General features: G+C 46.0%; 1 protein-coding gene across 5 annotated transcripts in view; it reads left to right on the top strand.

The window, feature by feature from the left end:
- Positions 1-2,141: 2,141 nt before the first annotated feature.
- The window catches only part of tmtc1 (transmembrane O-mannosyltransferase targeting cadherins 1), a 36,552-nt gene continuing 22,000 nt past the window's right edge, over positions 2,142-16,693 (top strand). For all 5 annotated transcript variants that reach the window (XR_008695555.1, XM_055511374.1, XM_029160390.3 and 2 more), the window contains exons 1-4: positions 2,142-2,563; positions 5,969-6,146; positions 11,587-11,660; positions 13,013-13,183. Coding sequence is in view for 4 of the 5 variants with exons in the window: in XM_055511374.1 (XP_055367349.1) it covers positions 2,268-2,563; positions 5,969-6,146; positions 11,587-11,660; positions 13,013-13,183 (719 nt within the window). In the remaining variant the exon portion in view is untranslated. The remainder of the gene's footprint in view (positions 2,564-5,968; positions 6,147-11,586; positions 11,661-13,012; positions 13,184-16,693) is intronic.

Here is a 16,693-nt window from a genome sequence, read left to right as displayed (position 1 = left end):
CTTATTTGAAATTATTATATAGATAAATGTTATCTCCCTAATGGCACCCCTGCATATAACTACAAAATAAAGGTCTCTGTAGATCAACACATCTAAACACTGGAGAGGCATATTATGTCCTGGTCTTAATCCACTTTATTTATTTTATATATTTGTTTGATGCCATAACTTTGTGTTAATTATTAAACCAACCATCGCCATCAATGAACTACAGACGAAGTCAACTAAAAACAAGTAGAAGTGAACAAAGTTTGGTGACAATGAGGCATGTGGAACATTATAAAACACTATAAGGATCCTGAAGACTAGAAGCTATGGCCCTAAAGCTAGAGGGGCTAGGATACAGTGTTGCTTCACTTGACGAGAATTGGCTTTGAACTTAAAAATTCAATGGGACTAGTTGTGACCTATCTCACATACTGAGATAAATTTGCTTGCATCATCATAGCAGCTCACAAGTCCTGGGTGAGGTGTATTCTGGGTCTAATCTGAGCTGACAATCAGGTGAGAGAGTCCATCCCAGGGCCACATAGTATAGACACAGACAAACACTCAACCCACTGTCAAACCCGGACCTATAGTACTGACATTAAACTCCCAAGTCAACCTGAGGGAAAGCCAATCCTGATCAGCACCATAAGCATTAACATGCAGCCTGCTATGAGAGAGAAGGTCAGTGTGTTTTCAGTGTGAGCAGCTGTTGCAGGAGGCAAAGTGCTCAGTGACCAGCTGCCCAGCGGGCAACAACAATGCTAATGAGGGACACCAGATGTTCAGCAGGCTGCACATACTTATTCCTTACATGACTGTGACACTCACATCACCAGACATCCTGTAAAAACAAATGAATGAGCCTGAATTTGACAACAAAAAGCTGATGACTCAGCACATTCTAACTTTTCACAAGTGACATGAAACTTACTGATTATGTCAATGTTCAGGTTGTCAATCGGATGTTGATAGACAATAACAGGTGTTTATCTGGTAAAAATAACGTGAAACTTGACCAGAACCACAGTGATCACTGAGGACCAAACCAACCAAATGACAGGTGGTGTTGATTTTCATCACGTTCACAGTCTTCTTCTTTCGGCTTTTCCCACCAGGGGTCGCCACAGCGAACCATCCTACATGTTCACAGTCGTTTCGGGGGAGAGGAGCCACACTATAAATCATGCTCTGGTTCCTCCTGCCAAAATAAAAGCTTAGTTTGAAAGCATCTTACTGTAAGACTAAACCTTCACCTACAAACAATAAATTACACATGGTTGTGTGACGCTAAATAGACTAAGTCACATGAGCCTACAGTAGGCGAGGGAGTCAGCAGGAATTCAATTACATAGTGTTGAACTGTGTTATATAGTGTGATATGAAATGATTTAAAAACACTGACTACTGAAACCTGGTGTCATTTTCTTAGCCATAAAGTTTTATTAGAAAGCATTCTTACCACCAGGCGCGTCCATTTAAGTTAGCATTCAAGTACATGATCATATGTGCATTCACTTTATATTACATTAGAGTATGGTGTAACAAAAAAACCCAAAAATTATGTATTTCCTCTAGCCCTGGAAGCTTCTGCAGGGGCTAGAGGGGTCCTTCTGCGCATGCGTAGACAGGCGGGTTCTTGGTGCTGATGTTGCGTTCGCGTATTACACATAAACTCGTACATACAACCATTACATCTTGACAATGCGTTTTGTGCGCTATTCGTACTTTAAAAAAAATCTAAAATGAGATGCTGGTAAAAGCGTTAACCACCCTTCACAAACTCTACAACAGAAGTACAATTAGAGTTCTTATTATATGTTGAATATGTTGTATGTGACAATGTAAAGTTATTTTCTTCTATGCATGATATTACAGAAATCTAGTAAAAATGAGGCTGACCCCGTTTTTTGGTTCTTCCACATAAAAACACCACTTATTGTTCTAGGTAAACATTAGCTGATTAATATTTAATTTTAGTTTTCAAGTATAGTTCATAATTGTGAAAACCTAAAATAGTTTTCTTTTGAATAAATATTGAACAAAGATGTTGACGAATAATAACACAATATGTAATAAATTAGGCAACAATGTAAATAAGGAAAAAAGAGTGGATTGTATATTTCCGACTGTCGTTAAAGGCACCACAACACATCCACACCGTCCCTGCGGTCGAACGGAGCACACAGCCGCTACCTGCCAGGAGCAATGGACGTGCTCCCCACTTCTTCCCGCCTCACCTTGGAGCCCGCGGAGTCGCGGGAGAAGCCGGGAGCGACATGACATCACCGGGACGGGAGAACAAAGTTCGCCCGCCGCCGCGGGTCGTCGTCCGTCCAGAGGCGGTGCGGGCTGCGGCTCGCTTCGCCGCGCTCGCCGCCCTGTGCGTCCTCTGCTACGGGAACTCTCTCCGCGGGGAGCTGGTGCACGACGACGTGTGGGCTATCGTCAACAACCCGGACGTCCGACCGGGCTCCAGCCTGCGGAACGTCTTTAGCAACGACTTCTGGGGCAAGAGGATGGCGGACAACACGAGCCACAAGTCGTACCGACCCCTGTGCATCCTCACCTTCAAGTAAGTTCGGCTCCGCGCTCCACGTCAGGCTTGCCCCTCTCACCCCCGCGTGCGAACAGACGCGCGTTTAGGGCTGACGTCATCCAGCTGTTGTAGGGGTCCTTTGGGTTTGTAGTGTTATTCGGCTCAAATCATTTTAGTAATGTCCCCGTTTCAGTTGTTTCCGTTACAAATGTTTGTGTCATGGGTTTGGGCAGAACCCGCTGTGCATGGACCTGGTGGAGGCTCAGCTGAGCTGGGATGCGGGCGCTGAACCTCAGGCAGGCGTCCAGAACAGGGTGGGATCGTGTTACTGCTTAGCACTGGGGGAATCCAGGGAAGTGGAGCCATGTGACGCCTGTTGCACCGCTCAGTGTGGAGCTGGGTGCAGGCTGCCCCACAGCCGTAAACAAGCAAAGCTGCGCTACAGATGTGAGCATCTGGAGTCACCACGCATGCTTGTCTTCAGAGAAGTGCAGTCACACAGTCAACCAGAAAACAAAGTTACATACGTGAGATATTTGGTTCTCACGGTCCGTTTTGCAGGGTTGTGTGTTCACAGGGGTCACACACTTCCAGTATTTACACATCAAATCCTCTGGCTTCATTCCAGTAAAACAGACTCATTCAGGGCGCGACACTGCATCATGTGAAACTTTCTGCAGACTTTGATGGTGAAGCACATGGATGGGTTTTCTGTGAGCGAGTCAGTGCTGTCGGGTTTGGACTGAACCAGAACCAACCAGCAGCCTGCACATGCAGGAAGCAACACAAAGGACTTTCTGTGGAGACAGACTGGGCTCTAGATGAGCAGCTGTGCGTTGCTCAAGGGCACTTCTTGCTGACCAGGAGGTTATAGAGTTAGAGCCTTCGTTCAAGCAGGAACCAGGTAATGCCCCTACGTGAGTGCTGTTAGTGAGTACTGGTCCAGTGTGGGTATGACATTCTTCAATGTCCGGCACAAGCCCGGCATGTGTGGTCTCCTCGTTGATGACCCAGCAGCTGTTTGCTGCCCCCCCCCTTCCGGTAAAGGAGGCTAAACGCTTCCTTGAGAGCTCACAGTGCAGCGTAGCAGCGTCTGCTCCCCAAACACACACAGACCTTATGAAGCAGGAGGGTCTTCATGAGGGGCGGGGGCTGGATCATTGCTGTATGGGAACAGTGGTTACTGCTTCTCCACACGGCTCTAGGCAGCTCAAAGAGTCTCCAAGGTCAGGAGTCCAGGCATAGCTTCGATCCTGTTTGTGTGAGGTTGAGTCAAACCCTGTCCAGGTTGTTCTTGTGACATTCTGCTCAAATGAATCCTTCTCCTGTGTTTGTATTAGGTGATGCTTCTCACTGAATGGACCTGACTTTATTAATCCTTAGACGCAGTCTCAGCGAAGCCTTGGGTCAGACTGACTCTACAGCCCATGAAACCCTGAACATGGAGTTATGCCTGTGATAATCACAAACACACATGATCTGTGTGTTTCCGTTTACAGGTTTACAGAATGAAAGCAGCTCTGTACCCGGTTCACCTGGCTCGCTGCTTGTGGCTCAGATCCCTCGTGTGGCCCTGCTTCATGTACTGCTCATCATGTCTCCAGTGGTTACTTCATCTCTTGCAGAATCCGAGCGGCGGCGCTCGTTTGTTCACATAGAATCAAGTCACATTAGAACGGTGGTGCAACTGGAGTCAAGTCTGTAAAATTGTGTCCACTGGGAGACGTGGACCCACATCTAAAGCCATATCAGTCAGCAGGTGGAAAACACAACAGGCATTTAGCGAGTTCTACTGAGGTCAGGTTCCTAAAGGGTTCTTATAAGCAGAAAACATCCTGCTACACCTTGGGTTGTGTGCTGTGATGGTGAACACTGCAGGGCTTTGGGATGTTCAAGGTGAATAGAATAGAATAATGGAATAAGTAAAGAGACGCGCGCGCGCACACACACACACACACACACACACACACACACACACACACACACACACACACACACACACACACACACACACACACACACACACACACACACACACACACACAGCCTGCAGGCCCGTTTGAGCAGTGACTGCACTGACACGGGGAGTAGACAGAGAATCAAGAAAGAGAGATGGTGAGAGGCCGTGTGATTAAAATAGCAGCCTTAGAACAGACGATAGTGAAGGAGGACACGGTGACTGAGGAGGACAGAGAAATGGAGCCGTGAGGGGTCTGATCTTTGTTACCTGAGGTTTGAGGCCAGGACGTTTGGTTAAGTCTCCCTGCTTCTGTCACAGCTCATCCAAAGCACTTCACTGTTTTTATTCAGCCTGTTTGTGCCCTGGCCCAGTTGTCAGGGTGGAAGGCGGAGAAAAGGCATTTATGGGTTTATTTTTGTTCAAACTGGAGGACGGTGAACCCAGGTGCCCTCTCCCCTCTCTGGCTGACAGCCACCAGTTCCAAGCATCCTGCGTGGTGGAGATGTCTTATTCCAGCTGGAGTGGCTGCTCTGTGTCTACTGATCCACATGACCTGCAGCAGATTCTGCTGATCAGCTGTTCAGCTGAACAGAGCCTGAGCTTCACCTCCTGAAGAGAGGAATGACCCATAGCTCCTCATCCAGCATCGTCTCAGGGCAGGGCGTGCTCTCTGTTCAAGCTCAAGCAGTTTTTATCAGATGCAAATCAAAGGGCAGAAGAACCTCTTTTATCACGTAATGGAGTGGATGAGGACTCACAGAGGAGCCCATTAGAACTAATTAGCGTCGGTGATAAGGAGCAGTGATGCTTCGCTGGCCTAGAGCTGAACTTAAAAGTCGTAAAGAAACATAAAAGCACTTAATCTCTGCTGTCAATCAGCATTGTTAATGAAGCTATAACTGCTGCTGCTCTGCATAGACTCCACTGTGCAGACCTCACACAGTGGATGACTACTGACCAGAGCACATGACTGTGTTGTGTTGACAGTGTGTTATTATAGTAAATTGTTGTAGAAATGGAAAAAAGGACTCAGCAAACACAACTTAGCCAGCAGTTTTTGTGTCAGTCCTTCCTGAATATTCTCCCTATGGTGTAGACACAAGCATCAGTGATCTATAAAGGAAAGCTTTACCTTCCTCTCTGGTGCAATTAAACACATCACACTGTAGGAACTGTCCCATCTAGCTGGAGCCACTGTGACATTTCTTTTATCAGGCTGCTTTTTGGGGATCATCACAGCATCAAACCAATTATGATCAACAAGTTGACCGATTTATATCTGGCTGTGAATCCTGGCCGAGGGATTAGAGGTGGAATGGATAGTGCTTCTCCTCAGGATTATAAAACAATGGCTTCAGGAGGTAAAAGGTGATTATAGAGGTTCCCACAGTAAACGCGCGGTCTGATTGCTTTGGGTCAGGTTCCAGCCTTTTCTCTCTTTAAAGGTGCCATTGTTGACTATTTGTCTGTCTCTCCCTCAGACTGAACATCATCCTGGGCGGCATGACACCGCTCTACTTCCACCTAGTAAACGTGTGTCTGCACTTTGCTGTGACCTGCCTCCTCATGCACACATGTCAACGCTGCGTCTTCGAAGACTCACGCCTGGCTTTCATTACAGCGCTGCTCTTTGCTGTGCACCCCGTCCACACAGAGGCCGTGAGTAAAACACTTAACCTCCTCATTCCAGTCTCCTGACCAGTACGGCCCAGCAGCAGCAGTGGGAGCTTTGTCTCTTAGTGTACAGCAACTGGAGGGAGCTGAGACGAGTCAGTAATCTGTGCTGTGGGCTGTTCAGGTGTAGACTATAAATAAAAGGTCCCTCAAAAATGAGGGGAGGGATGAACCAGCGAACAAGCATCAACTGTGAGTTTGGAGTAAGACTAATGGACGTCTCCTATAGTAAAGCTTCACTAGATTACATATGTTGTTGGCTTTTTTTCTGGGCAACGAAGGTAAGACTCGTTTCTAAATGCAGCCTAGTGCCAGGAAGCCTGCAGTGGCTCGAGTCAGAGGCAGAACTCGGAGTCTCTACAGAGGCTGAGCACAGAGCGCGTTCCCTCGGGGGATGCAGGGTTTGTCCCAGTTGACTGTCCCGTGCTGCTGCATCCGTGTGGAAATGCGCCATCACCTCATCACTATTCAGCAGGAGGCACGTGGTTGTATGCAGCCCTGCGCTGTGAGCTGCTGATTCTGGCCGATCAGCAGTGAGAGGATGGAAGGGATTCATTAGAGCTGTGAACCGCATTATATTTAGTCTCTGAATCTGCTTCCTACTAATGATCTCTAGTGATTCTGATTATAGCTTCTGTTAAACCCACTGGGACTGATGGTGAGACCTAATCCAGTTACTGGCCAGTTACTGTCAGCTTTTAACAGTACATGATGTGTCTGAATGTTGGGTTGGCTGATAATCAGCTGCTACCTGGTCTGCTCCTTAGCCCCTGAGGTGTGACGTCTTTATCTTCCTGTATCTCAGACCACTTCAACTCTCATATACCATTTAGAAACACTTCATGTCACGTCATCCCCAAGGAGTAAGATTTTTCCTCATCTGATTTTGAAGAGCATGTTGTGGAGTCTATGCAAATGCTTCCACCAAGGATTCAGGGAGATGATTTTTACTGCTCCTCACTTCGATGTATGGTTGTGAGAAGGGAAGTGGATGACGGGGGATGAGCAGGAGGAAGGCTGCGAAGGATGAATGAAGCAGAGCAGTATGTGCAGCATGTAAAACGTCTGGAGCTAAGAAAGAGAAATGCATGAGATTCTGTGTAGGAGCGCGATGAAAGGAAGAAAGAGGCGGGTGGAGGGGGAGGAAATGAGGAAGAGATGAATGGAAAGCAGCAGGGGTTGTAGCAGGACAGGCCTCCTGCCAGATGCCTTGGATCCCTGTACAGAAAGATAGAGAGAAGGGAGAGAGAGCTATGGCAAGGCTCAGAGGAAAGAGAGAGTGTGGAGCGAGAGAGAGCTAAGACAAGGTTCAGAGGAAAGAAGAGAGGGGGAGAGAGAGAGCTAAGGTAAAGCCCAGAGGAAAGAGAGAGAGTGGAGCAAGAGCTAAGGCAAGGCTCAGAGGAAAGAGAGAGACCGAGGGGGGCAGAGAAAGCTCAGGCAAAGCTCAGAGCGAGAGAAAGAGAGCGAGCTAAGGCAAGGCTCAGAGAAAAAACAAGTCGGAAGCAAGATGACAAGACACAAAGAAAGTGAGAGCAGGAAGCGTGAAGACGTCAGACGTGAGGCGTCAGCATCTCCAGCCTGTGGAGGAGGGAGTTTGATTTAGCCGCTTGTCACACAGCTGCCAGTCAAAGTACCAGAGTGTGACGGGGAACGTGGAGGAAGAGCCACGGCCAGAACAAGTCTCGCTCCACAACAACAATATGAGTCTGGCTTTTAAAGCATGTTTAAAGTGTGGAATGCAGTTTGTAAATCCCTTTTTCTTGAACTCCTCAATCAGTCCTCGATAACGCTTTATGCAGACATTGTTTGATTTCAGAACCGGAGGATGCTCTGCACAAGTCTGCTTTCATGATGATACCTTAATAGTGATGAACATGGGTCGCATGCACAGGCGACAGGTTAGGTAATAAACACGTCATAGTCGACTGATCCAGCTGTTATCAGGCAGCTGATGGATGCTTGAGGGTCCTGATGCATTGATGCACCATCAGCAGTGAAAACCACGAGACCACATGTAACATCTTACTTCTTAGTGCCTCATTGTGTCCAGCTCCTAACATCAGTCAGATGATAGGAATAAAAAAATTAACTCGTCTTGGTGTTTCCTATACAAACAGCTGATAATTATAATGACTTGACTATTAATCGTTTAATTTATATTAATCATTAAATAAATTTAAATTAAATTAAATTAATTCTAATTAATTTTGAATCTGTGAATCACCTCTGCACAAGCCACAGCCTGGACAGGCTTCACATGATGTTCACAACTAGGTCATCATCATCATCACTTTACATTACGTTTCATCACGTTTCATCATAACATCTCCATTACATCGCCAAATTCTGTCTTTCTGTTTTCATTCTATGAACATAGTTCTTTCACTCAGTTGTCATCACACTTCTCTTCCCTCTTATGATGTGTCTAGCTAAGCCATCAGACCTAAACTTCAGGCTGTATCTGCCTCAAAGCGCAGAGATCCAGAATTCCCTCCATAGTTAACACTGCTGCATCTTGTAAACTTTGTACTGTATGTTCTTGTCTGTGAGTCCTGGAGCTTCTGTTAGTGCCCTGACTTGTCCTGAGCACTTTGCATACTGATATTTCACCTTATGCTAATGAGTTAAAGTGAGTGTTACTGCTTTGACAGGATTCATGAGACTCGGAGCTTTGACTGTCTTCTTCCTCCAGCTGTTTACCGTCAGTGTGTCTGAACCTAAACGGTCCCAGGCCTCTTTGTTTACCAGTTGGACTGCCCTGGGTCAGTCGCCAGTCAAAGGGCCTCTTGTTTCAAGCTGAAAAGCCTCCATTGATTCTGTGCTGATAGACGCCGGCCATGTGTGGACCCCACCAGCCATATGGGTGGTGCGGGTGAAGGCCAGGGCAGAGCGAGGTAAAGAACAGGCTCTGCTCACATGCTCTCAGAGGTGGAGGCAGTGAAGCAGCTGAGCTCAGGTTGCTGCAGAATTATAGAATGGGCTGAGGGTTCAGTGTCCTGTAGAACATGGTGCAATCATCTGGAATTATTAAATACATGCACTTACATATTCATCATGATGAATGTAGGAGGCTGAAGTTGAGTAGTAGCAGGTGTAAAGACAACGAGCTTTGGTTGTTGTTATAAAAGGTGCAGCTTCATGCTCTACTGGCATGTTGTGATGGTAACAACCAAACCATCAGCTTGTGAGGAAATCATGGTGACGATAAGATGGAAGCGTAGGCCTCCTCTCAGCAGCTCCATTTCAAACCAGTTAATTACTATTCCTTCCATCATTCGCTTATTCCCTAATGCGGGGTCACGGGGGTGCTGGAGCCTAACCCAGCTGACTATGGGCGAGAGGCAGGGTACACCCTGGACGGGTCGCCAGTCCATCGCAGGGCAACACATAGACAGACAACCATTCACACACACACACTCACACCTACGGGCATTGGAGAGAGTCCAATCAACCTAATGCACATCTTTGGACTGTGGGAGGAAGCCGGAGAACCCGGAGAGAACCCACGCAAGCACGGGGAGAACGTGCAAACTCCACACAGAAAGGCACCAGGGCCGCCTCCGGGAATCGAATCCAGAACCTTCTTGCTGTGGGGCGACAGTGCTACCCACTGCACCACCATGCCGCCCCTACTATTCCTTCATACGCTGATATTTTGTTCAGGCTGAGGCCTGTCCTGTTCTCCTCAGCTCCACCGTTCACTCTGCACCTCCCTCCTCTCCTCCCTCAATCTCTGTCCATCTATGGGTGTGGGCAACTGAGCCAGGTCGTTTTAGAACACAGACTGGACCCTCTTTGATTCACTTAGAATGAGTGAGTAGAAGTAGATTGTTGGCAGGTTCGATAGATGGCCAGTAGTAGATCACCATACATGTCCATAATTTCATGTTGTGATGGTCTGTGAAGCGGTTGCCAGCCTCTAATTGGCTTCCAGTCTCCCTGTGGCACCTTGTTGGTGTAGCTTTTGTGTCTGTGCAAAGGTCAGACTGATGTGATAATCAGAGAACGATTGAGCCAGGCTGGTCTGAACCAGCTAAAGTAGCCATCATAGCACACGTATCACAGCTAAGGTTACAGTTCACATGTCCTCGCTCACCCAGTCAATAAGCAGACATCACATTTCTCTCATAGAATCTCCCACATGCATGCATACATTATCTTGTGCCTTCAGGGTGTGCTCTTGATTGTGTCCTGTCTTCATGTGCAGTTAGCTGATGTAGAGCATGTAGCTCCATGCTGAGGTGTAGGAATGTGTTTGTTCACACTGATGTTGTTCATTTATTGCAGATGAAATGAGGAAGGCCGTAAGGTGGAAAGAACATTGTTACTGAGACCAAATCAGACACTGGCTTTTATGATGTTTTATGTTCATGTATGTGTCTTAGCCTGTGTGCTGCACATGGGCAGACAACATCATCATCCTAGTGATGACATTCGGCATCTTCACACTGTTTTAAGATAACATCTATGTCATATCTTAGGCATCAACATGTTTAATCCCTTGACCTTTTGTTGGATTCCTGCAGTGGAGATAAACAGGGTGTCAGGTTTTCATTATGTTGTGCGCAGTGAAAGCCTCATTTTGTCAAGTAGTAACTTAATAGGTCTTGTTTAATAGGTGCTTTCATGAAGTATCCCCACACTCACAAACCTGTGTGTACTTGTACGTGGTGTTCAGGTGTCTTCAACTCTGGTGAGGCGTTCAGGGACAGTACGGATTCACAGTGGTTGGTGGTCTTAGCCTCTGCGGGACAGTTTAGCGGATCACTACATCCACAGTGATGTTAACGCAGTTTGTCTCCAGAATTCCGTCACTTCAGAGGTTTAGCTTCCCAGCTAGTTGGTCCTGTGGCTCAGTGGTCAGACAGCTAAGCTGAGCTGGGGCAGGGGTTTGAGTCCTACCTGGGCGAGTTTTAAAGTGATGTGTGCTACCACCTCATCCAACGAAGTAGGTTTTGCAGGTTTATAGGTTACTGGTTGAGATGGTCATATACTGTATGAGCTACTACCAAACTTAATATGGATGTTTAAAACCTATTCCAAGTTCTTGTATAATGAGCCTTAATAGTGTTTACATTGTTTTACACCTTGCAGAACATATCCCCAGTAAAGTGTGGAAAGGCACCTGATCTTCTACTGCAGAGAGAAGTGGTTCTGTATCTGTATCTGTTTCTGTACCCAGCTATAGGCTGTAATCAGACCCTTATTTAAAGATGCTGCTGTATAATCCTGGTGGTCATGGTAACGATCACCTGTTCAAGCCATGACCACACAGCCGTGTGGTCCCAGACACATTCCTCACACAGCTCATGCGTCTCACTGTAGCATAGCAACACAATGTGCTTGATACTGTATGAGCTTCCTGCAACGTTTCCTCACCACAGCTGCCTGACGCTCTTTGATCTCTACCATCTGTGTGTTGCAGGTGTCTGGTATCGTGGGCAGAGCCGACGTCCTGGCTTGTCTGCTGTTCCTGCTCTCATTCCTCTCCTATGTCAGGTAAGAGGTTATCACTTTAGGAAAAAAGGCTTACTGCTTAAGAGTCCCAAAGACCAAACAAACATCAGCAGCACCAAAGGCTCACGAACACAGAGATACAGAGACTGGTTCCCAGTTTGTTTTAATATTATTATTTTATTTTAAGCCTATAACCCCCCTTATACATATATACACATAGGTAGATATATACTGTACAGTGTGTGTGTGTGTGTGTGTGTGTGTGTGTGTGTGTGTGTGTGTGTGTGTGTGTGTGTGTGTGTGTGTGTGTGTGTGTGTGTGTGTGTGTGTGTGTGTGTGTGTGTGTGTGTGTATACATACATACACACACTGTATACAGTATATGTACATTTTTAAATCTAATCTACACAGATACATGTATCAGAATTGACACCATTATCTAATTATTTGATAATAATAGAGGAAGGAGAGGAAGCAGAACTTTGTAACTCCCACCCCATTTACCCACATTCTATATATATGCATTTCTTTCGTACCACAGCATAAACACTCAAACACAAATTAATAATTTAATGCAGTTTTTCCCCTAATTGCCACATCATCGTTTTATTTTGATGGTTCCTTCCAGTCATGTTTTGTGAAAGGGTCAGATACTTATTTTACTCATGATGAAATGCGAATGAAATCATTGAAACATTTTATACATTTTTCTGGATTCTCAAAAATGAAGCCAACAGTTATAGACTGATCCTTTTCTCGTCAGTATGCACCAGGGGGTAAAATCCTTTTCTCCCTCATTGCACCTGGTTTAATGAATCCCTGTGATTGATTGGCCACCTTTCCTGAACCTCAGAGAGGCAGGAGGAAGATGAGTGACCCAGACCCCTTCAAGTCTGGAGTGTTTCTACTGTTCTCTGCTTCTTTAGTGGTCTCGTGTAACATATTTTTATGAGGAGTTTTATTAAGTGCAGTTGCTCTAAGCTCTAAAAATGCTGGTTATTATAAAAGCCATTGTTACATTCATGTCATGTGTTCTGCCTGGTTTCATTTACTGCACAAACACTGGTGAGGATGGAAGGACTGTTCAACATCAGTCCCTCAAAACAATGACGATGTGGAATATGCCCTCTGTGCGTCATGTGCATTAATGCATCCAAGGCTACCAAGCAACCCTACAACATTTAGCTCAAATCATGTCATTACCAGCTGTGGTTTCACAGAGAATCAGTAGCTCAGAGAAGCAGTTTGGGACCAATAAGAACCAGTCCAGTGGTTTATATCTCACTCTCCATCTGTCCTGGTATTCACGTTCTGTCTCCTAATCCCTTTACTTCATCATCAGCATCTTCGTGCTCTGAAGCTGACTCTAATAGCCTTCATGTTTTCTGTCCCAGGAGCGTGGCTGTCTCTGTGGACTCTGTGCCCTCTACGGCCTCCATCTGCTCTCTGCTGCTCAGTTTGATGCTGGGCACCTGCGCCATGCTGGTCAAGGAGACGGGCGTGACGGTGTTTGGTGTTTGCGTGGTGTACGACGCGCTGGTGCTCAGCTGGAAGCCTCTCACCCAGTAAGCTTTGCTGTCACTCGTTCAGTAGCAGTGCAGGTGTTTATAGGCACAGCTGTTGTGTCTCCTCAGGTGCTAGCTGGCAGAATGGCTGTAGAGCTGTTCCAGAGTGTCGTAACCGTGACAACCATAAACTGCGTGGGCCCCGGTTTTTCCCTCTATGGCTACAAACAGTCAGTCTGGAGTCCATTATCCACGGCCCGGCTCCAGCAGCCTGCTGAGCTTCTGCTGCTGTTGGTTTTGATTGTGATAATGTGGGGCTGCAGATGAAACAGCTGAACCCCCCTGTGGTTTAATGGACCATGTGTGTGTTTTGCATGTCTTAGCCCATTAACTCCGAATTACAAATATTTCACATTACTCCCGGCTGTTCTCCACCAGGGTTTGGGTTGATAGCTCAGCTTCCAGGCTGTCTTTAACTTCAGCTTATGTCTTTAAGATATCCAGTCTGGGAGAGAAGCAGTGACTGTGTGTGGACCCAGTTCTGTTAGGAATCAAAACTCTTTGCCATGTTATTAGTTCATTTCCAGTTTTATTTAGCCATTTCCTGTTCTTTTTTTTACCTGCTAGATTGTTTCTGTCTTTACTTCCGGTCCATATCTCATCAGCTGTTTCCTGTTAGTTATCAACCCGGTACTTAAGCCCCAACATTCACCATAGCCAGTCGCCAGATTGACTCTTCGTTATCGTCAGCATTCTAGCAATCGTACCTTGTTTGTCTAGACCGAGCCTTGACCTAGTTTGCCTTTTTGACTGTTTAGTCTCTGCCACATGCCTTGGGTCCATCCATTTTTAAATAGTTCTGCCATTTTGTGATTGATGGGTTAGGGTACATGTATCGTCTGTACTGTGTGAGGCCTATGCCACAGCCTGGTGACAACACACTGAGGCTGGGCTGTGTGGGTCAAATTTTGTCTCAGGCCAATGTGAATTCTTTGATATCCTGCTGTAAGAAGTTGTTTTTAAAACGAGGACTGTTTGCATTCAGTGGACTAGTGAGACACTTCGCACATCTCCACCCCTCCTCATCTTTAAACCATGCATCTACTGTACACGCCTATGTTCCACCTCCTGAGCTGCTTGTTTTTGTTGTGACAGCTGATGAATATCTCTCTCAGCTGTGGTTTGTGTGTATGTAGAGCTGAACTTTTTTAGAGGATATTTGATGCCTGATGTTTTTTTGTAGTTTGAAGCTCTTACTGACAATGGCAGCTGCACAGCCCATCCACAGTGGTTAGTATCAGGTTCAATAGAGCGTGATTCTGCTTCTCGTGTGCTTCAGTCTGAGACCAGGACGGATTCTAGCCTTGTCTCTGATCACTCTGTTACATCTTACGTCTTACATCCTAGTGCAGTTGCTAAACCTACTACTGGGTAACAGTGGTAGTGACAGCCAGCAGGGAGGAGGGTACAGATGTCTGCATGTCTGATCTCTCTCTGTCTCACAACTAGAGTGCCAGTGAGCACACTGTGTTGACTTCATTCCTGCCTCGGCCCAGATTACGAGCTCATGTACAAACCCCTTTCACTGAAGCACAAACACATAGACATAATAATTTAACACACAGGAGGAGGAGGGAAGGGAAGCTGGATCCCCTTCTTCCTGTGAAATCCCAGCCCTTCAGGCTGTGGAAGCGCTGGTTCTATGTGGTTTGTGTTCGGGTGAGATGTCACCTGTTGCCATAGGCTCTTATCTAAGCTCCCCACCCAGTCACCACATCTTCAGTTTGGCTTGCTCATGTGTCTCACATGCTGTTTGTCTCAAGTATGTTATGTCCTTGAGTCCAGTGGGTGGCATTTGCCTGTACTGTGTTTAGTACAATGATTTTAGGTTTAATTTCTGCTTTCATATTCCTTTACCTTGATTTGTTCCATATGTGGTGTTTGGTTGTCTTTGGTGTTTGGTCTTCTTGAGCATGTCTAGTTCTGTTTAGTTGAGCAAGAAGCAGAGTAAATGTTAACATTCCCCTGGAGTGCTTGCATCAAAGTTGAAGGTCTGCTTGAGGGTTAAGATGTGATTTTTAGGGCTGAGGTTGAGACTTGGTTAGGATCAGAGCAGGGGTTAGACGTCTGCCTCTAGTTGTGATGGCTAGGGTGTGTGTGTGTGTGTGTGTGTGTGTGTGTGTGTGTGTGTGTGTGTGTGTGTGTGTGTGTGTGTGTGTGTGTGTGTGTGTGTGTGTGTGTGTGTGTGTGTGTGTGTGTGTGTGTGTGTGTGTGTGTGTGTGTGTGTGTGTGTGTGTGTGTGTGTGAAAGATAAGATGAGAAGTGAGGACACTGGTTCAAATGTTATTTTCCATGAGGCTGACTGCTCGGTGTGTCTGTCAGATTGGGTTCTGATCCAGGATCAAATACACTTTATTGTCATTCAACATGAGCCATGGAGAACGAAACATTTGTACTCAAGGTCTCATTATTAAAAGAAACAATAGTAAAAACATAAGATATTTTAAGATACTAAGCATTTGGGAACATTTTACATTTGCAGCCAATGGGTCTTTACCAGCAGTGCTTCTCCTCTTCTGTGCAGCTAGCATACTATATACTGTAAGCATGGTAGAGGTCATTCTACAGTACTTTCCACAACGCATCTGTAGAAGGTGAGAATGGAAGTGCTTAGTCCTGCTTTCTTCAGCTTCCTTAGGAAGTACAGGCGCTGATGAGCCTTTTTAAAGATGGAGGTGGTGTTGTCTCTCCAGGTGAAATTGTTTGCATTGTACCCCTAGATATTTCACACAAGGAACCAGCTCCACAGCTGCTCCATGGATAAAGACAGGTAGCAGCATTGCACTGTACTTCTGAAAGGTCTACCTCCTGTCTGTAGGCTGTCTCATTGTTATCTGATACGAGGCCCACCACTACTGTGTTCTCTGCAAACTTCAGTATCAGGCTGCTGTCATATTCAGCTGTGCGGTCATATGTCAAAAGGGTGTAAAGGAGGGGACTGAAAACACACCCCTGTGGAGAACCAGTGTGCAGGATGATGCTGGAGGATGAGATGTTTTTCATCCTCAGAGTTTGGGGCCTTCCTGAAAATAATGTCCAGGAAAAGCAGCTTCTCAAAACACTTCATAATAATAGGAGGCAGTGCGATTAGTAGGTAGTCAGGCAGGTTCCTGATGGGGTTTTTAAAACAGGGGTAATTACTGTGCATTTCAGGCACTGAGGCACAGTTACCTATGACAGAGAGGTGTTAGAATGTCCTTCAGATACAGGTGAAAAGTCATGGGATACAAATATTGTGCTGTTACATGGAGTGCTGAACATATTAATGTACTGAGGAGTGTGAGGAGGCCTCGTTTCAGCAGATGAGCAGCTGGAGGCTGTTGGTGTGTTTACATGCAGGCTAATCATTTGATTAGAGCCACATTAACCTCCTGATCCCCACACTCAATATTTGGCCAGCTCCTAATTACACGTCCCTCTTTCCTGATGTGCTCAGTCTATTGTTTCATTCTTTTGCTTTGCGTTTCTACATAAATCATAAATGATACAGGTTATCAGTTGACTTGAATA

The sequence above is a fragment of the Betta splendens genome, chromosome 9 (assembly GCF_900634795.4).
Source record: "Betta splendens chromosome 9, fBetSpl5.4, whole genome shotgun sequence".
NCBI lineage: Eukaryota > Metazoa > Chordata > Actinopteri > Anabantiformes > Osphronemidae > Betta > Betta splendens.
This window is presented reverse-complemented; position numbering and strand designations above follow the sequence as displayed.